Here is a 27,932-nt window from a genome sequence, read left to right as displayed (position 1 = left end):
ATTAGCTAGAAGTATGCAATATCAAAATTATAATGAATACCTGTACATAAAAAGAATGCACATTTAACAGCAAAACTACTTAATAGTTTTCTTATTAAAACAAAATTGCTTGCAGTTTCCAGCACTGCTCTTAATGAAACTTTATTAAATCCTGTATATGACATGAGGAACCTTTATCTGTTCAATTTTGACTAAAGGTGAGTTAGTAGGTCTCATATGGAGGTAGATGGTTTTTCCACCTGGAAATTGGATTTTTTGTCCCTCAGAACAGGCAAACCAGCCCCCGTGAACACACACGGATTACAGTCATGAATACTTATGACAATATGTGGAAGAGACAGGGTCCTCACCACATGTCGTTACGCCCATAGTTAACCATGAGTCACATCATGGTAGTCAACCTCCTAGATAGGAGACGACACACGAATAGGAAGAAGTAAAAGTGATATCAAGAAAAGAGAAATGAAAGTGATATCAGTAATTGGTTAAGCAGATAGATAACAAAACACATGGAACCAACAATCTATTTAGTTCTTTTTTTTTTTATTATTCTTATTTATTTATTTATTATGATAATCCCATACATGAGAGGTTTAATGACCTGTAATACATTACTGCTATGTATGGGCAAAGTTAATGGAAAGATGAAATTTTTGTACAAGTATCTGACTTAGCTATAAAAATAAAATTAAAAACATAAGCAAACAAAAGCAGTAGAAATTTCTCACATGTAACTTGGGATGATTTCGAAAATAATTAGCAAGAACCAGAAGCAACGGGAAGGATCATTTCCTCCCCCTCACACACAAACAAGAGTATTTTTCTCCCCTATTGAAGATTGACCATTTCTATAAAGAAAAGCAGAAATTAGACTAGATGAGGGAATTCCATTAACAGCAATTCTATTACTGATAACAGAATACATAACCAGTACACAGCAGACATGCACTATGACAAACTACAGAAAAGTAAACTCCCATAAAACCAATTATAGTACTCCCACACTTGTGACCAAGAATAGTCAATTCATGCTGAAGGGGAGAAAAAAATGAAGGATGTAAGAATTGGTCATCAACATGTGAAATCACGTGCTTTCTTGTCTGTCGCTGTACTAGTAGTAGCTTGATTTTTGTTGTCGCAAAAAACAGATTGATTACCCTATTATCGGAATGGATTCTCCTTCTTGTGATATGCGCAGAAGTGTCGAAGGGTCTCGCATCTGTGGGTATAATAGTACCTAAAATAACTAATGTTATTTTAGGTACCATTACAAAAAATTAAAAAGGCCAAAACATTCACATCAGCATACTGACTTTGGTAGCAAATGACTTCACAATCAGTAGATCAAGGAAAATTGTGGGAAATAAAACAAAAGAAATTGCAGGAAATCATATATTGACAATAGAACATAGGTTTGGCAGGAACCATAAAAAAGCATGCAAAATGACAAGAAAAAAGTAGAAATACACAATAATGAAAGACATGAGAAAGAATTAGAATACAAAATTATAAAAATGAATCCAGAATTGATGTTTAAATTTTAAAACATTATAGTAGATTAAATTCACATCACTTACCTGAAATCTTTATAGTGAATCAAATAAGTGCAGACTCTACCATTAAAATCAAAAAATATGTCAAAAACTTAAATTCTAAATCAGAAATTTAGAATTTTTTTACCTTGTGTATAAAGAATCTTTCAAACACAAAAATGGGATGGTTCTTTAATTTACTGTCTGAAGAGAACAGTATCAATTTATGCTAACTGCAACAGAATTGGGTCTCTGTCCAATTAAGATGACATTCACAGCAGCCTAATGCAAAATTAATGTTCATCACTTGTATCCCCTTTCTCTTTGTACCTGGAATTGACCAATTATAAAGTAGGCTGACTGCTGAAGTTTTTTATTTGATTTTAATGATATAGACTGCATATATAGTAGCAAACAAACTCATCTGAACACATATTTTAAAGAAAAATTTTAATTTTGCAAGAAAATAAGTAAAAAAATTAAATTCCAACTTTACATAAACATTTATGTGTTCCTCTGTTCCTAATAAGTTCATTAATTCACTTAGGCACAGACTCCACCAACACAGAAAACATTTTTCTTGTTATTTCTGCATCTCAAAACGATACTTTTATAATGGATTGTATCAAGTTATCCTTTGTATCACAATTTAATTTTCCAAGTCTCTTTTTCACTATGTTAATGTCAACTTTTTCACTTTTTTTGAAGTGTAGAATAGAGTGAGATCCTGTTGGAAGAAGAGTTCTTGTCATTCGAGATCTGTGGGACCACTCTTTTTTCCAATATTTTTATGTATTGGTCATTCTTCATTATACATACACAAGTGACCATGAACCATCATGTGTAAAACAACCCAGAACACCTTTTTAGCTGGGTGTTAGGAGCTTGTTGAAGGTGGATGGGAGAAGTCTCCTCAGCTGTTGATTTGCAAACATAGGCTGCTCATTCTCCTTGAACAAAGAAAGGGCTCTCATCTGAGAATATGACTTTCTTCCACTTCTCAATCCAATCGTTTTACACTTTTGCCCACTGGATCCTCTTTTTCTGATAGTTACTGTTGTCAACAACTATCAGAACAACAACAACAGTTTTGGTCTGTGGGCAGTCCTCCCTGCTTCCAACAATCTTTGTTGGACTGTCAGGTCAAAAACATTAATCCCACTAGCTTTCAAGTCTCTATTTAAGTCTATAGCAGGCAATTTTGGATTCACTTTGCTTTTTCTAATTAGTAAACGATCTTGAGTAAGTGCAGTTTTCCTTTATTCATCCACATTATTCTTTTCTGTCATGAGAAAAGGTACCTATATGCATAAACCTGTTTAAAATTGCATTAATAGTACCCAAACCAACCCCACACTCATTGGCAATTTGTCCTTGAGTCATGGATGTGTACTGAGAAAGAGTACATATTTTTGAATGCTTTATTGGAGATGTATCCATTTTATAGCTACACAAAATGAATAAAAGATGGAAGTTTTTTTTCACTTGGTTAGACTATAATAAATGTAGTTTAATCCTTTATCCAAGTGTAAGCACACAAAGTTTGCACCTGATATCTTCAGGATTGAGGTAACTCGTGGTAAAGGTGGACCAAGCTCTCATCACTACCTGTCTTAGTATCTCCCATAATGCAAAACACATCTCCTTGCAAACATGTATAATGCTATGTATTAAGGGAAGGGCCATTACCCAGACCGGTTTCTAACTTTATTGAGGTCTAGTCAGTGGGAGCCAGACCTAGAAGTGGTGATACTAAGGTGAAGTAATGGAGAAGTCATATTTACCTATATGAGTTGCCAAAAGGTCTCACCTTATTATTAAATTACTCTGGATTTAGAGAAAGATGTTGGAAGTTTTTTTTCACTTGGTTAGACTATAATAAATTTAGTTTAATCCTTAATCCAAGTGTAGGCAAACAAAGTTTGCGCCTGATGTATCTCCAGGACTGAGGCAACTCGTGGTAAAGGTAGACCAAGCTCTCATCACTACCTGTCTTAGTATCTCCCATAATGCAAAACACATCTCCTTCCGGAGATGTATAATGCTATGCATTAAGGGAAGGGCCACTATCCAGACCAGTTTCAACCTTTATTGAGGGTCTCATCAGTAGAAGCCAGACCCAGAGGTGGTGATACGAAGGCGGAAGTAATGGAGAAGTCATATTTACCTATATGAGTTGCCAAAAGGTGTCTCACCTTATTACTCTGGATTTAGAGAAAGATGTTGGAAGTTTTTTATTCACTTGGTTAATAATAAATTTAGTTTAATCCTAATCCTCAGTCCTGAAGGTACTTCAGGTGCAAACTTTGTTTGCTTACACTTGGATAAAGGATAAAACTAAATTTATAATAGTCTAAGGTTGGGATGCAGATTGAACAATTAATGAAGAAATTTTGAAGGAGGTGGAGGAGATAAGAGGTCTGGGAGTGATGGTGGAGAGAGACTTGAAGTTTAGGGGTAACATTGCTAAAACTGAAGGAACGTCCTAACAAATTATGGCAATAATGAGAAGACTGACACAGAGGCAAAGAGGTTATGGTTCCCCTGTATTAAGGCATATGGACTAATGTGCACAGATTTGGTATACTAAGTTAGTGTGAGGTCTATAGACTGTCAGATATGAGGAGAGATTGAGGAAATGCAACTTAGATAGCACTGTGAACAGAAGAGGGATATGACTGAAACAGATAAGTTGGTAAGGGGTAATTACCAGATTAATGTGGAGAAGATATTTCATAGGGCAGAGGGTAGAACTAGAGATCACCCATGGAAGCTGAATAATGAGGATGTGAGCAGGGGAGTGAGAAGTAGGTTCTTTGTGGAGAACGACTGGTGAGTAAAATGCATTGCCAGGAAGTATGGTGAGTGTGGAAACTGTGAATGGGTTCAAGGCATTCTTTGATGATCTTCTGTCATGAGAGAGTATAGACCTCTCACAATGAGGCCTTTGACTCCATGGAGGTCAGATGATAATAATAATAATATGACAGTACTAGTAGATTAAGTTTATTGTTAATCTCTCCTATGAACAATTTTCCTCCAAATTAGTCTATTACTTCACAGTACTTCAATATTTTCATATTTAACATTGCTTTCTAAGGAACCTCTGTATGAATCAATCCACCTAGACCTTGGTCTTCCTCTGGGTCTGCCAACTTGGCATCAAACACCTGGTTTGCTAACTTTCCCTCACATAATCTATTTTAGTGGCTATACCACATTCAATTAGCACTGCTCACATATTTTTGAATGCTAATCAAGTCAAGTTCCTTTTTAATATCTTCATTTTTAATATAATTCTACCACTGATGCCATCTGTTCACTCCCCTAATTTTTTGTAGACTCTAGCCTTTGATCAAGTGCTTTATTTCTAATCCAACTCTCAGATCATCAACATCGTCATCATCAAATTCCTGATATATATACCCTGAAGGTGTAGAGGATATGATAGTACTACATGAAAAATTACATTACTAACTTCCTATCTACAATTTTCCTGCAAATCGGTCTGTTACCTGTCAAGACTCCAACATTATCAGATCATATATTTCTATCTTCTAAGGTACTCTGGATCTTTTTCCTGCCAACCTGGCAGAGAACACTTGTTTTCCTAATCTTTCCTCTCCCATTCTGTTTAAGTGACCATACACCTGAGATTAGCTCTGCTAACACATTCCGGGATGCTGACAATGTCAAGCTCTTTCCTAATATCCTCATTTTTAATATGATATTGCCATTGATCCCATCTGTTCATGCACCTAATCTTTCTCAGGACTCTCATATCTGCGGTCTCTAGTCTTTGGACAAGTGTTTTACTTCTGACCCAGCTCTCAGATCGATAAGTTAAAATTGGCTTGAATATTGTCTTCTATACAGCTAATTTCTCTCTTATTCTATATAAATTTATTCAGTTGACTTCCTTACCATACCAGCTTTGTTGGTTCTGTTGTCTATTTCCATATTTAATTTACCATCTTAAGGAGGGTGCTTAATGGTCAAAGCTGTATAACTGAGAGGAGACCTCCAAATAGCCTTTAAAGGAATGTGGAGAACCGACCAGGGCATCTGACCTAATGTCCAATCTTCACCTTCTCATGGTACACCCTGTTACTTATCTACTTGATAAGTAATGAGATTTGAACGAATGAGGATGGGCTGGCAATCTGGGATTTACCAGAGCAAATTGTATTCTTATTGGCTTAAATCAAAATATAGAATGATGTTACAACATGACAGAATTGCATTCTAGCCAGTGCATCGCCCAGTTAAACAAGGCCCCCATTGTTTTTGCCAGTGAACCAGGGCAAACAGCAAAAAGTCAGCTACTAGAACAAATCTCAAAACACACTCCAACTTAACATCACCAGAGTTAAAGATCGGTACTATCAACATAAGAAGCCTGAATGGCAAAGAAATGGAGCTAGCTGAGGAATTAGGTAAGTACCAGATCGACATAATAGGAGTGACTGAGACAAAAAAGACAAAAACTAGTGAGATCTTTTTGAGCAATAAATACAAAATGTTACATTCAGGCAATGACAATCAAAGAAAAAGGAGCAGCCATAGTATTCAACACTAAATACGAGACTAATCTTCTTGAATGGCAGGCAGTGTCAAGTAGAGTGATGTGGGCAAATATCAGAATGGAGAACTGGACAATGAGAATTATTTGTGCATATGGTCCCACAGAAGGTTCTACTAAAGTAGAGGTGGAGAAATTTTTTGATTCTTTAGAGAAAACAACTGACACAATGAAAAAGGAAAAGTTGGTCCTTGTTGATCTAAATAGCAGAGTAGGAAATGACTGTCAGACATACAAAAATATTTTGGGAAAATTTGAAGAAAAGAGCAAAGCTAATAATAATGGCAAATACCTGTTGGATTTCTGCTCAGGACAGGGACTGGTTATTACTAACATCATGTTCCAACATAAAAATGTGCACAAATTCACATGGAGAGAAGAGGCAAGGAATAAGAAAAGTCTCATTGACTATGTTATTTTCGATAGTGATGTTTTCTCCCTGGTGGAGGACACCAGAATGTACAGAGGATTTGAAATTGGAAGTGATTACTATTTAGTCATGAGCAGGATAAAACTGAATTTCATTTTGAAAAGAAGAATGTGTAAGAAAGTTTTAAAGCGAATAAACATTGAAAGGCTCTCAGATCTGAGCTGTAGACTAAAATACACAAAGATTCTTCTTCAACCTTTTGGTTCTGTCCACTGCTGGACGAAGGTCTCCTCCATGGTTTTTCCAGATCACTCGGTTTTTTGCCCCTCCCATCCATCTCACTCCTGCAATTTGTTCCAGTTCATCCCTCACCTTTTTCTCTGTCTTGCTCCATCCATTCTTCTCCACTCTGTTGTTTTTCTAGTTCATCTCCCGTCGCTGCATCTGGCAATATGGCCAGCCCATCTCCACTTAGCCTGTTTAATGTATTTTACAATATCCATGACACCTGTTTGAGATCTTATCCAGGTATTTGTCTTCCTATCTCTTAATAGCATACTTCTTTCCATGCAATGTTGTGTTGTTCTCAGCTTTTTGTTTAGGGCTTCTGTTAAAGTCCATGTTTCTCCTCGATATGTTAGGACAGGAAGTATGCACTGGTTGAAAGCTTTCCTTTTTAGACTTATAGGGATATCACTTGTGAATATGTCTCTCATTTTCCCATAAGCCATCCATCCAAGGTGAATTCTGCGTTCAATCTCTTTTCTCCGGCACTCCTCAAAGGATAACAATTGGCCCAAATATACATATAAAGTAACTTATTCTATTTCATGATTTTCAACTTTTGACAGTTGTATGATTAATATATTTATTCAAAATTATTTTTGTTTTTTCTTATTTCCAGTTTATTTTTTATTTTTAATCCAATTACTCTGGAGGCTTCATTTAGCTGATTTATCCTTTCTTCTCAAGATCAATAATCTTGATAATCTTGATCTTTCAAACAAGATTATCTGCTATTAGGAAAATATCATCTGCAAATTTCAGATGATGCAGCCTTTCTCCATTTATGTTTATTCTTTTTGTTTCCCAGTCAAGGCTTCTAAAGACTTCCTCTAGTGCAGCTGCAAATAATTTGGGAGATATGGTGTCGCCTTGCCGGATGCCTTTTTGTATTGGGAACTTTTCACTGATTTTATAATTTAATTACAGAAGTTGCATTATTGTAAATATGTTTTAGTGTTTCAATATATGGTTTCTCAGTTCCCTGGGTTTCAAGTGCTTTTAGAGTTGCAGATGTTTTAACTGAATCAAATGCTTTTTCATAGTCTATATAGGCCAGATATAAGAGTTTATTGTATTCAATTGATTTTTCAATGAGCTAGCTGTCTTAATGTGTGAATATGGTAATTATTGTAATTCTTTCTAAATCCAGCTTGTTCACAGGATTGCATTCCCTCTAGTTTAGATTTTATTCTATTATTTATAATTTTAGTGAAAACTTTATATATGGTGGGGAGTAGGCTTATAGGTCTGTAGTTTTTAATTTCGTTCTTATTGCCCTTTTTAAAAAGTAATATTAGAGGTGAACTGTTCCAATTTTTTGGAATTTTTCTCTGTTTTAAGCATTTATTAGAGTTTAGTCAGCTGTTTGATGACAGGGCTTCCTCCCAGTTTTAAGAAGTCTACCATAATTCCATCTTCTCCTGCGGCCTTTCCATTCTTCATTTCTCGCAGTGCCATTTCCACTTCGCCTTGTAAGATTTCAGGGACATTATGTTCTTCCTCACTCGAGTTATCCATAGATGATTCTTGGATGTCCTGGTCTTTCTCTTCATAGAGTTCAGAATAAAATTCCTGAATTCTTTTGATTATTGCATCTCTATTTTTTTATAAGTTCACCATTTGTCCCTCTTACAGCAGCTATTTCCTTTGTTCCAACTGATAATGTTCATCTTAGGACCTTCATATTGTTATTGTTTTCTGTTGTTTCTTTAATTTTCCTAGTATTATATGATCAAGGTTCATGTTTCATCCTTTTACGTATAGTTTTACAAATTTCTGCATATTTATTTTACTGGCGTCATTCACACAAAGATTATTGAAGAAAAAATCAAAGAGTTTGAGAACAGGAACCAAACCTTGCAGATTCAGTGGCAAGCCTTGAAGAAAACCCTGATTGATTCAGCCAGAGAGGCATGTGGTGAGGTTGACTAGTAAGGATAGAAAATTCAGAACTCCATGGTGGACACAGGAAGTTAAAGACGCAGTGAAGGAAAAGAAAAAAGCATATCAAAAGTTCCTGGCACAGTGGTAAAAAACACTGACCAGGCATGCAGTCAGGAATACATATCCATACTTAAAGTAGAAAAAGCTATCAAAGATGTGAAATGTGTAAATGCAGCAAGAGTATATGATATTCAACCAGAAATGCTAAAGTATGGAGGTATAAAAGTCTTACAATGGGTGCTCTGCATAATTCAGAACGCCTGGACAGAGGGACAAATTCCCGATGATTGGAGTAGAGCTCTCATGGTGCTCATATATAAAAAGAAAAATAAAACTGAATATGAGAATTACAGAGGTATTTCCCTACTGAGTGTTCCTGGTAAGATTTATGCAAGTATACTTGAGAAATGGTTGAGAGGAATTGTGAAAAAAAAGCTTGGTGAAGAACAAGCTGGATTCAGGCCAAATAGAGGCTCTCAGGATCAGATCTTCACTGTATGACAAATAGTTGAGAAAGCATGGGAATATAACAAAGATCTGTATTTAAGTTTTGTCGATCTGGAAAAGTCATATGACAAGGTGCCAAGAGAGGAGCTATTCGATACGCTACAGTTATATGGTGTCAATGGGGCATTATATCAAGCAATACTTAGTCTTTATTTGAGTTGTAAATCAGTAGTTAGAATTCAAGGAAGTACAGGAAGATGGTTTAATGTTAATTCTGGTGCCAGACAAGGATGTACATTATTCCCTCTGTTATTCATTATCTATATGGATCACATTATGAAGGAAAGTGGTATTAAACCTGATATCAAAATTGGAGATGTTAATGTCAGCTCTTTGCTTTATGTGGGCGATATTATACTTCTAAACAAATCCACTACAAGTCTGCATGATTCTCTGACTGAATTGAAAAACTATTGTAATAGATATGGTATGAAGATCAGCAATAACAAGACAAAGACAATGAAAATAGGCAGAAGCATTGAAAATGTCAACTGTTGTGAATAGAAAACCTGTGGAACAAGTAAAACATTTCAGCTACTTAGGCATAATATTTAGTGAAGATGGTAAATTAAATATGGAAATAGACAACAGGATCAACAAAGCTGATATGGTAGGAAGTCAATTGAATAAATTCATATGGAATAAGAGTCATAAATAGTCAGAACACTAAATTAGCTGTATACAACACAGTGTTCAAACCAGTTTTAACTTAAGGGTCTGAGAGCTGGGTCAGAAATAAAACACTTGACCAAAGACTAGAGACTGCACATATATGAGTTCTGAGAAAGATCAGGGGCACAAACAGATGGCATCAATGGCAATATCATATTAAAAACGAGGATATTAGGAAAGAACTTGACATTGTCAGCATCCAGGAATGCATTAGCAGAGCTAATCTTAGGTGGTATGGTCACTTAAACAGAATGGGCAAGGAAAGATTAGCAAAACAAGTGTTCTCTGCCAGGTTGCCAGGAAAATGACCCAGAGGAAGACCAAGATATAGGTGGATTGATATGGTAAAAAGTGCCTTAGACAATAGAAATATAAGATCTGATAATGTTGGAGTCTTGACAAGTAACAGACTGATTTGGAGAAAAATTGTAGACAGGAAGTTAGTAATGATGAAATAGTACTACATGAAATTTTTCATGTAATACTATCATATCCTGTACACCTCTTGAGGGTACATGGCAGGAATTTGATGATGATTTACTGTCTTCACTAAAAATTGTGCCTAAGTAGCTGAAATGTTTTACTTGTTTTATAGTTTGTCCATTCACAATGCAGTTGATGTTTTCAATGTTTCTGCCTATTTTCATTGTCTTTTTAATGCTGACTTTCATATCATATCTATTACAACACTTTAGTCAGGGAATCTTGCAGACTTGTAGCATCATCCACATAAAGCAAAGAGCTGAGATTAACATCTCCAATTCTGATATAAGGTTTAATACCACTTTCCTTCATAATGTGATCCACACAGATGATGAATAACAGAGGGGATAATGTATATCCTTTTAATGTTAAATCTAACCACTTCCTGTACTTTCTTCAATTCTAACTTCTGACTTGCAACTCAAATAAAGACTAAGTATTGATTGATATAATGCCCCATTGATACCATATAACCGTAGTGTTTCAAATAGCTTCTCTCTCTCTCTTGGCACCTTGTCATATGCCTTTTCCAGATCTACAAAACTTAAATACAGATCTTTGTTATATTCCCATGATTTCTCAGCTATCTGTCGTAAAGTGAAAATCTGATCCTGACAGCCTCTATTTCACCTGAATCCAGCTTGTTCTCCACCAAGCTTCTCTTTCACAATACTTCTCAATCATTTCTCAAGTATACTTGCATATATCTTACCAGGAACACTCAGTAGAGAAATACCTCTATAATTCTCACATTTAGTTTTATTTCCTTTTTTATATATGGGTACCATGAGAGCTCTACTCCAATCATCTGGAATTCGTCGCAAAATAAAAAATGATGGTACAACATGACCAACTCTCAGATATATAGCTTAAAACTGGATTGAATACCTTCTCATATACTGCTACTTTCGTGTTTTGGTTAATTTGTCTCTTATTCCATATAAATTTATTCAGCTGGCTACCTGGAATATCAACTTTACATATTCTGTTGTCTATTTCCAGATATAACCTGTGCTCTTCACTAAAAACTGTACTAAATAGCTGAAATATTTTACTTGTTCTAAAGGATCATCATTCAGCTGAAGTTTTCTATGTGCCTACCTATTTTCATAGTTTAGGTCTTTTTTATTGTTGATTTTCATGCAAAATTTGTTATTACAGCTGTTATGCAATTTAGTTACAAAATAATGGAGACTTGTTTAGTCTCCATTATTTTCTAACTGTTGTACTCCTAAACTAGTGTTTAGAAGTACAACATCATCTGCATAAAGCAAGCAGTTAAAGTTTGATATCTCCAATTATCAGGTTTAATGTCACTTTCTTTCATAACACAATCAATATAAATGATGAATAAGTGTGGGGATACTGTGCATCCTTGTCTTACCCCCTGATTTTACATCAAACCATCTTCCTGTATTTCCTTCAATTCTAATTGCTGACTTACAACTTAAATACAGACTAAGCATTGTTCTGTATAATGTTCCATTTTCCCAATATACAATAATTATAATGTTTTGAAAAGCTTTTCCCTAGGCACCTAGCCATATGCCTTTTCCAGAATTACAAAACTTAAATACAGATCCTTGTCATATTCCCATGATTTCTCAAATAATTGTCTTAAAGTGAAAATCTGATCTTGACAACCTCTATTTGGCCTGAACCAGTATTGTTCTTTTTCACAATCTTTCTCAACCTCTTTTCAAGTATGCTTGCATAAATCTTACCTGAAACACTTAGTAGAGAAAGTCCTCTGTAATTTTCACATTCACCTTTATTCCTTTTTTTTTTTTCCAATTTGACCTTCTGACCAGACCCTCTAAATCAGTAGGTCTTAACCTTTTTAGTGATTGGCACCCCCTTGAATCTAAAAATAAGTTTTCGCACCCCCTTGAAAAATGCATTTCTATTTCTTTATTTAGGAAAGTACATCTATTGCAAGATAATTTATTTATTGAAAAATAAACACATACATTTATATATACATACAAAACAATATCTCAATTTTTAATGGCTTTGTTGTTTATTCATAATAATACTTTTGAAGTGAGGCTCCTTTTTTGAAAGAGCCATGCATAAGTCATCACTTGCATTTGAGCGATTACTGGCTTTTGTTTTTATGTGCAAGAGTGATGAAAATCCCATTTCACACAGGTAGGTGGTGGCAAATTGTAAAAGTGTCTGCAATGCTGCTTTTGCCAGCTGTGAAAGGTTCTAACTGTGTACACCAGAATTGTTCCAAGTCCAGTTTTCCAAATTCCATTTGAATACATGCATTGGCTCGTATTTCAATAAGATCATCTTTTATTAAAAAGCTGTCGTCCATCGAAATCGGGTCAAAATTTAGAAACTTCTCTCACACCCCTGGAAATGCTTTCTCGCAGCCCCAGGGGTGCACACACCCCAAGTTAAGAACCACTGCTTTAAATTATACAGTATCGCCACTCCATACTTCAGAATTTCTGGTTGAATAACACTTCAAGTTTTTGACAGCTTTTTTCTACTTCAAGTATTGATATGCTGTTTGCCATTCCTCCTGAAAATTTTCTACTATGGTTCTGTCACTGCTTGTTTTATTCAACAGTATTTCAAAGTAAGAACTCCAGGCATCGTGGATATTCTTCCCTTCAGTTTTCACATCACTTTTATCATCTGATTCCATTTACAGTAATTCTTTCCTTCATGTATAAGCTTTTTCAGTAGCTTCCAGAACATTTTGTCACCTTCCTGATATTCATTTTCCATATTTTTACCAAAGTCTTCCCATGATTTCTCTTTAGCTACTTTTACATAGCCACTACTGACTTATTTGCAAGAAACTTTTGGCATGCTTTCTTCTTTTCCAATACTGCTTCTTTAACTTCTTGTGTCCACCATAGTGTTCTTATATTTCTATGCTTGCAGACAACTTCATGCCTCCCTAGCTGAATCCATCAATATCTTTTTCCGAGTTTGCCACTGAGACTCCAAGGTTTGGTTCTTGTTTTCAATTTGTTTCATTTTGTCGTCAATAATGTTTGTATATTCAAGTCTACAATTTACCCATAAAAGCTGCTCAACTTTAATTCTTTTTAAAACTTTAAATTTAAAAGAATAGTATTACATACTATTCTTTTAAATGTGATATCCATTTTTATCCTGCTTAGTACTAAGTAATAGTCACTTCCAATTTTTAACCATCTGTACACTCTTGTATCCTGAACCAGCATGTTGATATCACTACCAACAATGATATAGTCAATGAGGCTTTTCTTATTTCTTGTGTCTCCTCTCCATATGAACTTGTGCTCATCTTTTGCTGAAACATGGTGTTAGTAATAACCAGTCTGTGTCCTGAGCAAGTCCAGTAAATACTTGCCATTATTATTAGTTTTGTCCTTTTCTCCAAATTTTCCCAAAATGTTCCTATATGCTTGGTGGGATACATTTCCTACTCTGCTGTTCAAATCAACGACCAATTTTTCCATTTTCTTTATGTCATCTGTCTGTTGTAATGACTCAAAAAATTCCTCCACTTCTTCCATAAGAAGAACCATCTGTGGGACCATAGGCACAAATAAGTTTCATTGTCCATCTCCCTATTTTGAAATTTGCCCACATAACTCCACTTGAAACCACCTTCCAATGAAGAAGTTTATCTTCATGTTTAATGTTGAATGCTATTGCTACTCTTTCCTTTTCTTGATCATTATTGCCTGAAAATAACATCCTATATAAATAACATCTCCTTTGTTTTCGTTTTCTTTGTCTCAACAATGTGAATTATATCCAGTTCAATTTCCTTTCCATTAATACTCTTTATAGAGATGAACATTTTGCAGACAACGATGCCATGTGTACTAACTGATTACCTGAGATTGAGAACTAATCGTCATTCTACTGGACACTTCCTAACACTACAACTTATGCGGCAGAGGGTGATAAAATCAAAGGCACTTTTCCAGCAGTATGCAAACAACAGACACAGAAATCCTCTTCACAAATTAGAAGATTTTCACCATTGAAGAGTCATTTAATTGCCAAAACAATCAGGTGTATATAGTGTATATAATCTGGATATAGCACCTTATCCCCCACTAAACCACTGACACAGAGTGTGACCTCTGAATCCTGGGTACTATTTAAGAAAATTAGAAGCTTATATATATATATATATATATATATATATATATATATATATTATGTTGACCCTACACATGAAAGAAGACTGTTGATATGTTTCTTAAAGAGTGGGAGATTGTACTCAGTGGGAGAAAACACTATGGGAGAGATTGTTCCAAAGAATAGTGTGGAAGGAAAGTGATGAGAAGTTAGTTTGGTGTGTTCGAAGATGGACAGCATTTCGGCTGGCCAGTGGCTGCTCTATTTCTTTTATGGTTAGAAAAAAGTGGAAGGATGGTAGTAGCAGCTAATTCATAAGTAATGCCCATGAAAGTACCTACAGTAAAGGCACAGTTCTGAAACAGAGCACCTATGATAAAGTGGTTGAAGGAGAGCCTGTGAGGGAAGGGTCATCTATTAAACAGATTGCCTTCATCTGAATATCATCAAGATTTCTTAGGTCTTGGATGCTCCACCCCAAATGTCCAAATAGCATTCCAATGTAGGATGGACATGAGACTTTTAGAGTGTTGAGAGGAAGAGGGGTAATGTTTAGAATGGAAAAGAACACCAAGTTTTTAGAGGCTAAGGAGGCTACGTGAGTAATATGTTTGTGCCAAGATAAACGAGATGTGACAGTCAACCCAAGAAGAGAAAGCTGATCTTAAAAGGAAACTGAACTATTATCAAAAATGAGGGGAATGAGGAAAGACTTTTCTTGCGGTTAACAAGGCAGGCTTGAGTTTCTTTTTTTCATTGAAATTTACTAAGTTGTCTTCAGCCCATTTCAGGATGTTGAGGAGATCAGTGTTCAAGTCACTAGTTATGGAAAATCTTGAGGCATTTACCATTAGGATACTGGAGGGTTTATCAAATGAGAAATGAAGAGTACCATCATTGGCAAAGCTGCAAATAGGATTTGGAGTCAGAGAAAAGAGGTCATTGATGTAAAGGAGGAGGAGAAGCGTGGGTGAGAGCGCAGAACCCTAAGTCACTCCAGCATTGATGGGGAAATCTGATGAGAGGAAGCCATCCACCATGACATACAATGAACAACCAGTGAGGAAGTTGACAATCCAATCACAAGTGTAGAGGGAAGGCCATAAAATGGCAGCTTGTTCAGGAAGCCTCTGCCAGAAACGATCACCTTAGAAATATCGAAAGAGATAACATGAGTTTCTCCAAATTTTTCCACAGCCTGAGTCCAAAGGTGGGTAAGATTAGCTAGGTCGACTGTAGAATGGCTGAATCCATATATTAGTGATTGCTAATTAGCTAATGAATTTCCAGGCAATGAAGAAGCTGCTGTTGATAATCACTTTTAAAAGTACTGAGGTAGGAGTAGTGGGACGATAGTTAGGACTTGCTTCCATGTTATTGGGTAGATGCCAGTAGAATATGAAAGTTATAGAGATGATAGGGATGGGTGCCAATTCTGGAGCACAACAGAGGAATATCATCTGGACCAGGAACCTTATTAGTATGAAGGTTAATGAGGGTTTTCTGATGTCCTTTTGGTGCAAGTTGAGGGAAGGCATGCAGTGGACAGTTTGTGTAAGTATAGGAGGAAGGGCAGAAGTTATGCCCAATGGCTTTAGTAAGGGACCAGAAGGCTTGACTGCCAGTTTAGCAGGTGGCAAGTTCATTGCATTTCATTCTTAGGAACCATTGATAACTTTTTTTTACATGTTTCTGGCTGCTGTGTAAACCGAATGAGAAGCTGGAATTTTTAATTTAAACCATTGAACATAAGCTGCATTTTTATCTTGGACAGCAGAAGCACTTTTTTTTTCTTTCTTTCTTTTTTTTTTTTTTGAGAACCAGGGCTTGAAAATAGGTCAGAGGTTTTCAGTGAAGTGGAGAATGAAGGCTTGCATTCCAATAAGAATTATTTCGGTTACTAGTTCAGTGCAGTAACCAAAGCAGTAATGACTGACCATGGAAAAGCAACAAAAAAATCCCAGAGGTCATCCCAGTCGACACAGTTATAGTGTCATGGGTACAAGGCTGAGATTGGCTGGAAGGAGGATGAGCTGTGGAGGAGACTTCAATAAGATTGTGGTCAGAGTTGCCAAGGAGAGAGCAGACATCCAGTATATTTGGATGGAGAGTTGGTTAAGAAAAGGTCAAGAATGTTGGTAGAATGACGAGGATTGTCTGATATTCTGGTTGGTAGATTGATTACTTGTGTTAGATCATGACTGATGGCAAATGATTCAGCTTCATAGATTGATCTGTGAAGTTGAATCACTTGCCATCAGTGTTATGGAGGTGTTAAAGTCCTCAAGTAGGACAATCTCACAATTTGGGCAATTAGCTTGTAAGAAATCAATTTTTAATGATAAGTAGTCAAAAAGGGCAGCAAGACTATCGGTTAGGAAAGTGGTAAGTTAGGAAATGAATGCTGTAAAGTGAGGTATTTAGGATGAGTTGAGGCATTCTTATACCTTGATATTTTGGATAATCAGGTGCTGCCTACACTGTGGAGTTTTTATAGAATGGACCCATGTTACTAGCAAGACGACAATGCATCATGCCACAAAGCTACAGCTGTTATGGAATGGTATGAAGAGATGGTCGTTAAACAACTGATCTGACCTTTGCAGAGTCCTGACCTCAACCCCATCGAACACCTGTAAGACGAATTGGAGCAGCGAATGAGGTCCAAAGCAGCATGTTCTCAATCTGTCGCTGAAATCAGTGTTGCTTTGGAGGAATGGTGTCAAATTCCACCTGATATCTGCTGCACATTTTGATCACCTCCTGCATCCTTTGAAGGATGCAGGAGGTGATCAAAACCAAAGGTGAATATAGTTGATATTAGGGTTTGCCTGCTGGTATCAACTGTAAATTGTTAAGTGTCTGGACAATTATTGGTAGATAGTGTATACTCACATGTATCATTTTCAAGGAGCAATAGATCTGATCAGAGGGTTGAATGCCAGATTATAAGAGTAGGGTTCTCATGGTACCCAACTATTAAAAAAAAAAAAAAAGCATGTGGGGGAGGGGAACTAAAACTGTGAAAATTACAGGAATTTCTCACCGAGTGTTTATGCAAATATAGTTGATAAAAGACTGAAAAATTGTGGAAGAGAAAGAACAAGCTGGGTTCAGGCCAAACAGAGATTGTCAAGATCAGATTTCTGCTTTCAATAGTTGAGAGATCATGGAAATATAACAAGGATCTTCTGTATTGGTATATAAGTTTTGTAGATCTAGAAAAGGCATATGAAAAGTTGCCAAAAGAAAACGCTGTTTAAAATACTAAAACTAAATACTAAATATTAAATGAAACTAAATAGCAAGTAATAATACTGTTTAAAATACTAAAATTTTACAGTGAATGGGACATTATATCAAGCAATGCATAGTCTATATTTGAGTTGCAAGCAGTTAGAATTGAAGCAGGAAGATGGTTTGATGTTAAATCAGCTGTGAAATAAGGGGTGCACATTGTTTCTACTGTTATTTGTATCATTATATATGAATCGCACATTATGAAGGAGTGAAGTGGCATTAGGCCTGATATCAAAATTGAAGATATTAAAATCAGCTCTTTGATTATGCATATTAAATAACTCCAGCACAAGTCTACAGGATTCCTTAATTACATTCAATACCTGCTGTGTGAGGTACAAAGTCCAACTCTACCTCCCCACAGCACACCCTGGGGTATTGGGAATCCTAGCCACCATTGGACCTGGACCCAACACTAACAGAGCTCTGACAAACATAAGAACAGAAACAGCCCTGAGTCCTGTGTGGCCCACACTCACCTCTCTGTAGCAGCAGCAAGGCATTGAGTGGGGGACAGGGATGCTAAGAATATTGCAGAAGAAGGGAGGCCATCAATTAGATCTTTGAAACTTGCAATTAGTACCATCAACTCGAACTTCGGCAAGAGACTACAGAATAGATTTATTAATAAAAGAACTAACCAATATCAATCTAGATATTCTCCTAGTGAATGAAACAAAAAAACAGCAAGATGGTACACGAAGGCTCACAGATATTCCTGGTGGCATCCTCAAAACAGTGGTAAACAAGGTGGAGTGGGCTTTATTGTTAAATCTAAGCTCACCAAGTTGATCCTTTCTTGTAACATTATATCTGAAAGAATAGGTGTGTTACTTATTGGATTAGAAAATATAACAATAAAATTAATATCCTGCGATGCTCCAACATCAATAGTCGATAATCAAGAAATGGGAAATCTACATGAATTTTGAACAGGCATTAAATTACAAGTCAATATACACATTTGTTGGTGGAGACTTTAATGCCAAAATAGGATGCAGAAAAGAAAATGAAAAGTTCATAGGTACAATAGTCTGGAAGAAAAAAAATAGAAGAGGAGGGAGATTAGCCAAATTCACTGTAGCTGAAAAACTCTTTATTATGGATACTTTTTTTTCAACAAATGCCCAGGAAGAAGATGGACTTGGCCATTACTGAATGGAGAGACAAAAAATGAAATAGACTACATTTCAACAGACTATAGAAGATTGCTACAAAATGTTGGTACAACACGTGAAACATATAAATTCAGTGAGTGGGAGAAAAAAAAAAAAAAAAAAGAAAGAAATTCCTGTGAAACAAAAGAGAACGACACATCTTAAACCATAGAACTATTGAAAGAGAGAAAAGAACTACAGAAATCCCAAGGAAATTTTCTAGAATACAAAATTATCTAAGTTACTAAGGAAAAGAGTTCCAGAAGACTATAAAGCTTTCAAGATATAAAAACTAAGAGAAACAGAACAGGCAAAAAAAAAAAAAAAAAAAAATTAAATTTTAAACAGTGAATTCCATCTGCTCTACAGGATCAAAATAAAGAAAGACATACTAACAGGAAAAAGATAGAAGAAATTGTGCATAATTTCTATAATGATCTTTATGCAACTAAAAGCTAAGTCCAGAACCTATCATTCCAAAACCAAGCAATACACTAGATGTATTTCCTGATGAAATAGAACATGCCCTTAAGAAAATGAAGGTAAAGTCGTATGACTTATCATGTCAAGGGTGAAGAAATCCAATAAAGTGAACCAACAATATTCAAAGCCTTGGCTACCAGATTCACATGGTACTTGAAAAAAAGAAAGATTCCAGAAGAATGGAAGATCTCAAAAAGCATACTTCTGTTCAAAAAAGGAAATAAAGAAGACATAAAAAATTATTGCCAAATCCATCTACTCTCTCACATCACAAACACAGTAATACTGAACAGAATCCAAACTACTCTCGAAGACAACTCCAGCAGAGAGCAAGCAGGATTCAGAAGAGGCTTCTCCACAACAGGTAATATTCAGGTAATTTTGCAATTAACAAAAAAATGCAGAGAATGCCGAATCCCTCTGTTTCCACTTTATTGATTTCTAAAAAAAGCATTTGATACCATAGAATGAAATCCAGTTATCTGTACCTTACTGGAAATAAACATGGATTCCTCTTACATTCACATGATAAAAGATATTAACAAAAATCTGACAACACAAATAACCCTATTTGACCAACCTATAAATATAGATATAAAGAGAGGAGTCTGCCAACAATGTGATCTCCCCAAACCTATTTACCAACACTTTAGAATATATTCTGAGAAAAATAGACCTAAACAGAAGAATAAACATAGATGGTAAAAAATTGCAAATCCTTATGTTTGCCAATGATCTAGTCTAATATCTCAAAGGCCAGAAGAATTAGAAGTAGGCAAAAAATATATATACAAACAGCAGTGAGATAGGCTTAAAAATGAATCTAGAAAAAACAAAATGGATTAAAAACATCTACACAAGTGGCAGCAACCTATGTATTAATAACATCATTATAGAACAGGTTAACTCTTACAATAATTTAGGACAAACAATAAAAATGAATAATGATTTATCTGAAGAACAAAAGAAAGCTGCATGGCTATCATTCAACAGACTACAAGAGTCATGTTCTCCTATAAGGTCCGGCTAGGACCTTATAGGAGAACATGATTGCTGCCCAAGCATCCATATATTTGCCTCCTATTGATCCATTTTGATAAGATTTCACTGGCCTGACAGTTGTTTCAAACTGGTTGGTTTTTTGTCAGAGACCAGGCAGAAATCTTAAGATAGCAAAAACTCTCGTTCAGTAATAAGGAACTCAAAGTGTCAGAGAGGTGTATTGCTGGTGAGTGCATTCCCGTAAGCTCTCTGGTCAAATTTTATATGAAACTTTTATGGTTTGTGTATTCGGCTATGAAATAATGCTGGATTGATTTATATAATTTTACTAGGTCCATTTTTTATATGAACTGGAGAGCAATGAAGTTCTTTTCAGGTTTAAATAAAATAATTTTTATATGGATTAATTACTATGAAAACTTCACTTTTCTCTTTCTACAAGGATATCCCCTCTCAGTCTTCCATTTATAACTTTTCTTCTAATTACTGTTTGGTCTTCATATATTGAAGACACAAACTCCACACTTTTCTCCAACTGTGTTCCTTTCTTACTTCCCTCTGAACTTCCTGCTGAATGCATGGCAACGTTCTTTTCACTCCTGTGCATGCTCGGAAATGCAACTGAGCAACTTCTGCTCCAGTCCATTATCATGTGGCAACATTACTGTCTTCAGCACTGTGCTTGAAACCACAATAAAGTTCTTTCCTTAGTGCAGGAAAGTTTACTTAATTGCAATTTCAAAACGAAAGTAACAGAAACTGTAATAATTCTTCATTTGACAATCTTCTGTCTGTGGGGGTGACTAAAACTGTGAAAATTACAGGAATTTCTCACTGAGTGTTTATGCAAATATAGTTGATAAAAAGACTGAAAAATTGTGGAAGAGAAAGAACAAGCTGGGTTCCGGCCAAACAGAGATTGTCAAGATCAGATTTTTCCTTTCAATTACTGAGTAAATTTGTTTAATTATACAAACAATGCAAATTACAGTGGTAACTTTGGTTTTTCTCATAAGTGACCACGTAATTCATAAACAATGTTAGTCTAGATACAAAACAGCACCAACAATTTTACACTTGACAGCTCATCGAAAATTATAATTAACTGCTAACAATTAATTTGAATAAATTTATTTCACATCTGAGCAAGACTTCAGTCAAAGGTAATAATAACACTGCAAAAAGAAACATTTCGTTTAAATAACTACTTTTATAAAATGGCTTATTACTAATAATGAAGGGGATACAAATCCTTTGATGTTTATCTGCCAGTAAGCAAAATTCTAAGAACTAGGACTAAGATCTATGAGTTTCATACCGAAAAACTATCGGCAAATCCAAGTGTAAGTAACCACTTGGTAGTACAACACCAAGGCAACTCGTATCAAAGGTGGAGCAAGCTCCCTCACTATCCTTGATATTTTCTGATAATGTAAAAACACAGCCCCTAGGGATGTAATACTGTAATTACATTATGAGTAGAGGTCACTACCCAGACCGGTTTCTCACTGATGAGACCTCAAAAAAGGTTGAAACTGGTCTGGGTAGTGACCTCTACTCATAATGTAATTACAGTATTACATCCCCTAGGGGCTGTGTTTTTACATTATGAGAAAATATCAAGGATAGTGAGGGAGCTTGCTCCACCTTTGATACGAGTTGCCTTGGTGTTGTACTACCAAGTGGTTACTTACACGTGGATTTGCCGATAGTTTTTCGGTATGAAACTCATAGATCTTAGTCCTAGTTCTTAGAGTTTCGCTTACTGGGCAGATAAACATCAAAGGATTTGTATCCCCTTCATTATTATTAAGGTTGCCAGAAAAATAGCCTTTTGGCTTTCATTCTAGGCTTATTACTAACTTCTTAACTTTAATTAATTTTTAATTTGTGGCATATCTGAATTTCAATGCAAGATGGAATACCCTCCCCTCACTCAGCCATTCACAATGTCACGTACTTTGGTTCTACAAAAGTACTAAGCAGGAAAATCTCAGTGTCTCCAGATCCTTGCTGTGATTTTATAATAGAAATTATCCATATTGGGATATCCTTCATTCCCCACTTCAAAATTCATCCTATATCCAAGCCATGGTTTTTCCAAAAACGTGTGCCAGGGCAGTCTAAGAAAGTAAACAGATTAATGTAAATGGCTTGTGACAAAAACTGCAGCTTCATTCACAAGTAACATTGAAGTTCACAACACTTGTAAACCAAGTGGTTTACAAGTGTTGTGAACTTTATTAACAGGGCTAAGTTGAAATGAGAAATGGTCAAATGTAGAAAACTTGTCAGTTGTGCCAATGGCAGTCAAGCCTTCTGGTCATTTACAAAAACTGTTGGGTGCAACTTTTATCCATCTGTACTTTCACCTCTTCCTCATCCAAATGATGGTATTCAACATCTAAGGATCAAACATCTAACATTTATTCAAAAATTCATACACTGTATTCAAACATCACCTAAAGATAAACCTGACCTCCTAGCATGATTATTCATATCCAATGCCTGCAACAGATGACTTTACTTGGAACACTGAATCACATGCCTCTTGTGGCTTTTCATCAGAAAGACGTTAGAAGTATCTTGAACAACTGGATACTAAAAATGCTTCTAGTCCTGATGGAATCAAACCAACTGTGCTCAAGAAATGTACCCCTGAACTAACATCTGTTCTTTATCATCCATACACCATATTACACTCAGCTAGCATCCATCCCACAACATGAAAGAAGCCTACATAGGTCTACCATCAAACTATTGATCTACTGCTCTCACCTCAGTGTTGTCTGAAGTAACGGAGGAGATTGTCAACAGTTAACTTCTTTGAAACCTGAAAAATGTCAACTAATCAGTAACCATCAATCAAGATCTACAGCAGATCTCCTCACCTAAATCACACACCTTGGGACAAGTGCCATGTCAAGGTCTGGAGAAACCTGTGCTGTTGCACTTGACATTTCTAAGGCACTGAATAAAGTTTGACATTAAGGGCTTCTAAGCAAACTGCCATCTTAAGAATTTCTTTCTTTCTTTATAATCAGACTGCCAGTTTTCACTTAGGTTATTCATGCTAATTAATGCTCATGGCTCTGTGATTTCACCTACCTTCTTCTTCTTCATATATATATAAATGATCTGCCTTCAAAACTCTATTCAGTTTATTGACAGTACTCTGCACTCATCCTAGCCATACAACAAACCTTATAGAGGCTCAAACATCTCCATCTTCAAGCCCATCTATAATGATGGTCCTAATCTCTCACTCCTTTAATATGGCAATAATAATCTAGTCACTCAATGCTTCCAAAACACAGTTTTGTCTTCTCCCCACTCATAAAAAAAGACATGCTTCTCCCCCCACCAATGCTCAATTTAACAGCAAAGACCAGATCTCTCTTCTCAGAACTGAATCTTAATCCTAGACTTTTCTGGTATAATCATGTCACTTCTATGGCATCCTTCGCTTCTGAACAAAAACTTTAATCTTCTTTCTCTGTGGATATTGCTTTTCATCTGTCCAGTTTTATCCTGTACAAATCCCAATTCCACTCAACCTTGGAATATTGGTCTCACGTTTCATGTAGTGCGATGTTCCCTGTATGCTGTGTGCACGTACTCATGCACACAGCATACAGGGAACATAAGCCTAGTACAAAAGCATAAATTTTTGCTTTCAGAATATTAAATAATAAAAATGAATTACATGATAAATCATATTTGGCATTTATTTTATTTAGTAATTTTGCCAATATTACATTAACCCATTTCAACTTAATTAGTTACTTTTAGCCTGTGCTCATGTGGGTAAACTGACACCAATGTCATAAGTTGCAGAGGGAATATTTGTTTAGAGTGTCTACTGTCTAGACAGTCTAGTCACTTGATTCATGCAAACAGTGATGGATTTTTGTAGCTACTCGGATTTAAACCAATTAGAATGCTCATGAGAATTTCCCATTCTAGAACTTGACAAAATTTGTTTATAACATGTATGTATATGCAGTATTTAAGTAGCTGAAGGAGTAAGCATTTAATTTGCTCTTATAGAAATGTCATGTACAAGATCTTTTAATAAAGATGTTATCACCAATTTAAGGTGTACCAAATTAAGAATTTGTGGCTTCTGACTTTTGTTATTGTAAGCACAGACTACCACCCACCCACCCACACACACACCAAGTCTGAGACTGGAAACTTCAGCACAAAATATTTTTCATGCACACATGGGCCAGCAAATATTACAGGGAATATTGGTGTGGTGTAGTGCATCTGAAATCTCTCTAAAAATTCTTGATGCGGTTTAGAAAAGAGTAGTTCAGCTGACTGAAGCCTCCCCCACCTCAACTCTTCAGCCACTCTCTCACAGATGGTCAGTCCCTGCACTGTGTCTCTTATAAAGATATCTCCATAATAGCCATTCAGCATAACACATCCATTACATATCTCATTACTCTTAAACCTATAGCAAGCAATAGCTGCACAACATATTTTTACAGTTGATCTGACTGACTCATTGACACTGTTAAAAAAAAGGATTTGCTTTTACCGGGTTCTGTTACTTACACTGTAATTCTTGATAAAGACTACATTTTATTTTAAAGCAAAGCTCAATCCATTTCCCCAGTTCAACTGCTTGCATTACAATGTAAATAGTATAAACAAATACTATAAATGAAAAGCTATATCATTGTGATCAATGTTTTGTAAAAGATGAAGAATATAGGTCACTAAATCTGTTTTGACAAACTATATCACAAAGGAAAAACACTGTAGTCTGGCAGGCAACAAAACTGTTCTTTTGTACAATACCTGTGAAAGAAGATTCCAAGATTGGCTATAGTGATATTGAGCCTCCAAACAATATACACAAGTTAGTTTTGATTTTTGAAGAAATTATAGCTATCAGACTAGTGTCTTGTCTGTTTGTTAAATGCATGTGTTTCAGTGGCCAGTTTTCCTATTCTGTAAGTAAAAAAAAAAAAAAATAAATAAATAAAAAGTTTCCAGGAGGGAAAAAACCATGCTAAATCCATATGACACTGAAAAACTTTATAAAGGTTCGTTGCATCCTAGATGGGATTTAAGCCCAAATGTTTCTTTATCAAAGGACGCTGTTAATACCAGCTGAGTGCAATGTAAAAGGAATGAGCGAATGATTTGTAATTATGTCTAGATTTCTCTAATCTATGAGTTTAATTCCATAGATATACACTATAAAAATATTACAGCATACATTGGGATCACATTTGATGCACACATATATCACACCACTTCAAGTTTCAGTATATTCCAAAAAAAAAAAAAAGCTTTTCATCTATGCTACTTATCCAGTTGTATAAGTTATGCTTAATTATTTCAGTTACTCTTTCAGCTATATTTGTAATATCTGCTTATATTATTTATGTTGTGATTATGATGATGATGTCTGTCAGATACCTGGAAAAACATGTTTACATTTCATTTTAAAAAAACAAAAAATAATCTATGCTGAGGAGATGATACATATATGTGTTGCTATATCTGTTAGCAACTTCTCAATCTTCAGTACTTCTTTGCATCTGTCATATTTTTTGTTCATTATATAATTATATAATTCAGTTGCTGAAAAGGTCTTCATCTCAATTTCTGGTTCCATTTGTTCAATATTTGCAGTGTGATCTCAAAATGTTAATCACTGTCAGTTTCCAAGAAACTTAACATCCACTTAGATGAAAAATACATAACAACAGTATGACTAACAGAAATTAATTCTTTATTCTGATTTTTTCTCAATGTTCAGCCAATAATAACATACTAACTTCTAAAAACTGGAGTAATTTTTAGAAAGACAATTTTTTAATAATTATTTTTTTATTTTTAATTGAATAGTAATTTTCTGTTTTTTAATAATTAAAAAATAAATAAAATTTAAATTTAAATTTTTTTTAAAAAAATACTGCATCCCCACCCAACTAAAATTATCAAGTTAATATATGTGATCATTACCATCTCAATTTATTTTTTTTTTTATATTACACTCATCCACAAAAGGTTGAGTGTAACCTATGGCACATTAACGGGTGGACTAAGGATTTCTTTTATTAATGTTTCAATTTCATTTATTTTTTTATACCAGAAACCAGGCAGAGACTAAATATTGAACCTTTTTAAGCTTCTTCATGAAGCTTTTCAAATAAATGGGATGATGGTCCTACACTAGGTGATAAAGTTCATCTATCACCTAAAGATAATCACAACCATCCACATCCATGGCAATATTCAAACCCACAGCCTGTTGGCTGGAAAACAGGTATGTTAATCACTCAGCCAGCAAATTTCAAAATATATTAAAACATGCAAAAGCGTGTCTCAAAACAAATATCAAAACATAACAAAATATGCTATGTGAAAATATATCATGAATATATCAACATTATGTACAAATATTTGATATGCCCAGCTCTTTGAAATTTAAAAAAAAAAAAAAAAAAAAAAAAAAAAAAAAAAAAAAAAAAAAAAAAAAGGATATCAAATCAAGTAGGAAAAAAAATACATAAACCAAGTCAATTTCAATCTATTGTTAATTTTAAATTATCACTAAGACACTATTAATAATGAAAGATCAAAGAACTTCATTTGGACTTGATAAGTAGATTAAACACTGGGCTGCATTACTGACACTAGAGAAGTGATATATTTTTTTCAACGTTGTTTTTTTTTTTTGTTTGCTTCAAATTCTTATTAACTGTCATCTTAATAATAATAATAACAGGAATAAAAAAAATGGGAAAAAAGTATACATAATTCTAAGTATACATAATTCTTAAAAAGTAATATCTAATTGTAAGAGGATTACAAAAAAAAAAAAAAATCATACCTACACACCAGATATCCAGTCCTATTTAATCCATGAGTACAATGAACACCAATCAAATTACCTGTGATGAAAAAAAAAATAAATAAATAAAATATCCACTACCTTATTAATAAGGAATAAATAGTAAAATTTATTAAAACCAACAATCAAACAAGATGGCTCTTTTAAAACTTTGCTCCATTAAGTTTCATTAATATTTAATCAAATTTATCATCCTTCTCCATTTTTTTTTTAATGGCGATGCCAATTTTAAGAGGGTGTTCAGCATATTATTGCTATGTACAGGTACAGATGATGGATGGAAGGTAAAGTAGAAAGAAGTTAACAATGGTTTTGAAAACCTGTACACTGTATGTCTCAGGAAATACAGATAAGGGTAGAATGTTTCCAAGGACTGCAGTAGACAGATTAATAGGATATAAGGGGATGGAAAGGAAAGTTTTTCCTGTGAGTGGGTGGTGGCTAGTTGCTGCATGTGCCCTAACAGATTTAGAGGACTGTGGTGGAGAATTACTGATGCAGCATAAGCTGAATATCTGAAAAAGGAACAAATTAATGTATGAGCCACAACGAGAAAGAGAGAATTAATCCAACTAATCTCTTCTAAACAAGTCAACAATACTATTCCCTAGATGTAAGAACAGTATTTACAAACAGA

At 35.0% G+C, this 27,932-nt stretch overlaps 1 protein-coding gene across 3 annotated transcripts in view; it reads right to left on the bottom strand.

Annotated features, from left to right (window-relative positions):
- LOC150108797 (RNA/RNP complex-1-interacting phosphatase homolog) overlaps positions 1–27,932 on the bottom strand; it is a 198,016-nt gene that overhangs the window by 23,774 nt on the left and 146,310 nt on the right. For all 3 annotated transcript variants that reach the window (XM_090403309.1, XM_090403308.1, XM_090403310.1), the window contains one exon: positions 27,275–27,335. In XM_090403309.1, coding sequence (XP_090259435.1) covers positions 27,275–27,335 — 61 coding nt within the window. The remainder of the gene's footprint in view (positions 1–27,274; positions 27,336–27,932) is intronic.

The sequence above is a fragment of the Typopeltis vanoorti genome, chromosome 2 (assembly GCF_054136105.1).
Source record: "Typopeltis vanoorti isolate ZY-2024b chromosome 2, IOZ_Tvanoo_1.0, whole genome shotgun sequence".
NCBI classification, from domain to species: domain Eukaryota; kingdom Metazoa; phylum Arthropoda; class Arachnida; order Uropygi; family Thelyphonidae; genus Typopeltis; species Typopeltis vanoorti.
The sequence above is the reverse complement of the archived record's forward strand: the minus strand, read 5'-3'. Positions and strand labels throughout refer to the sequence as shown.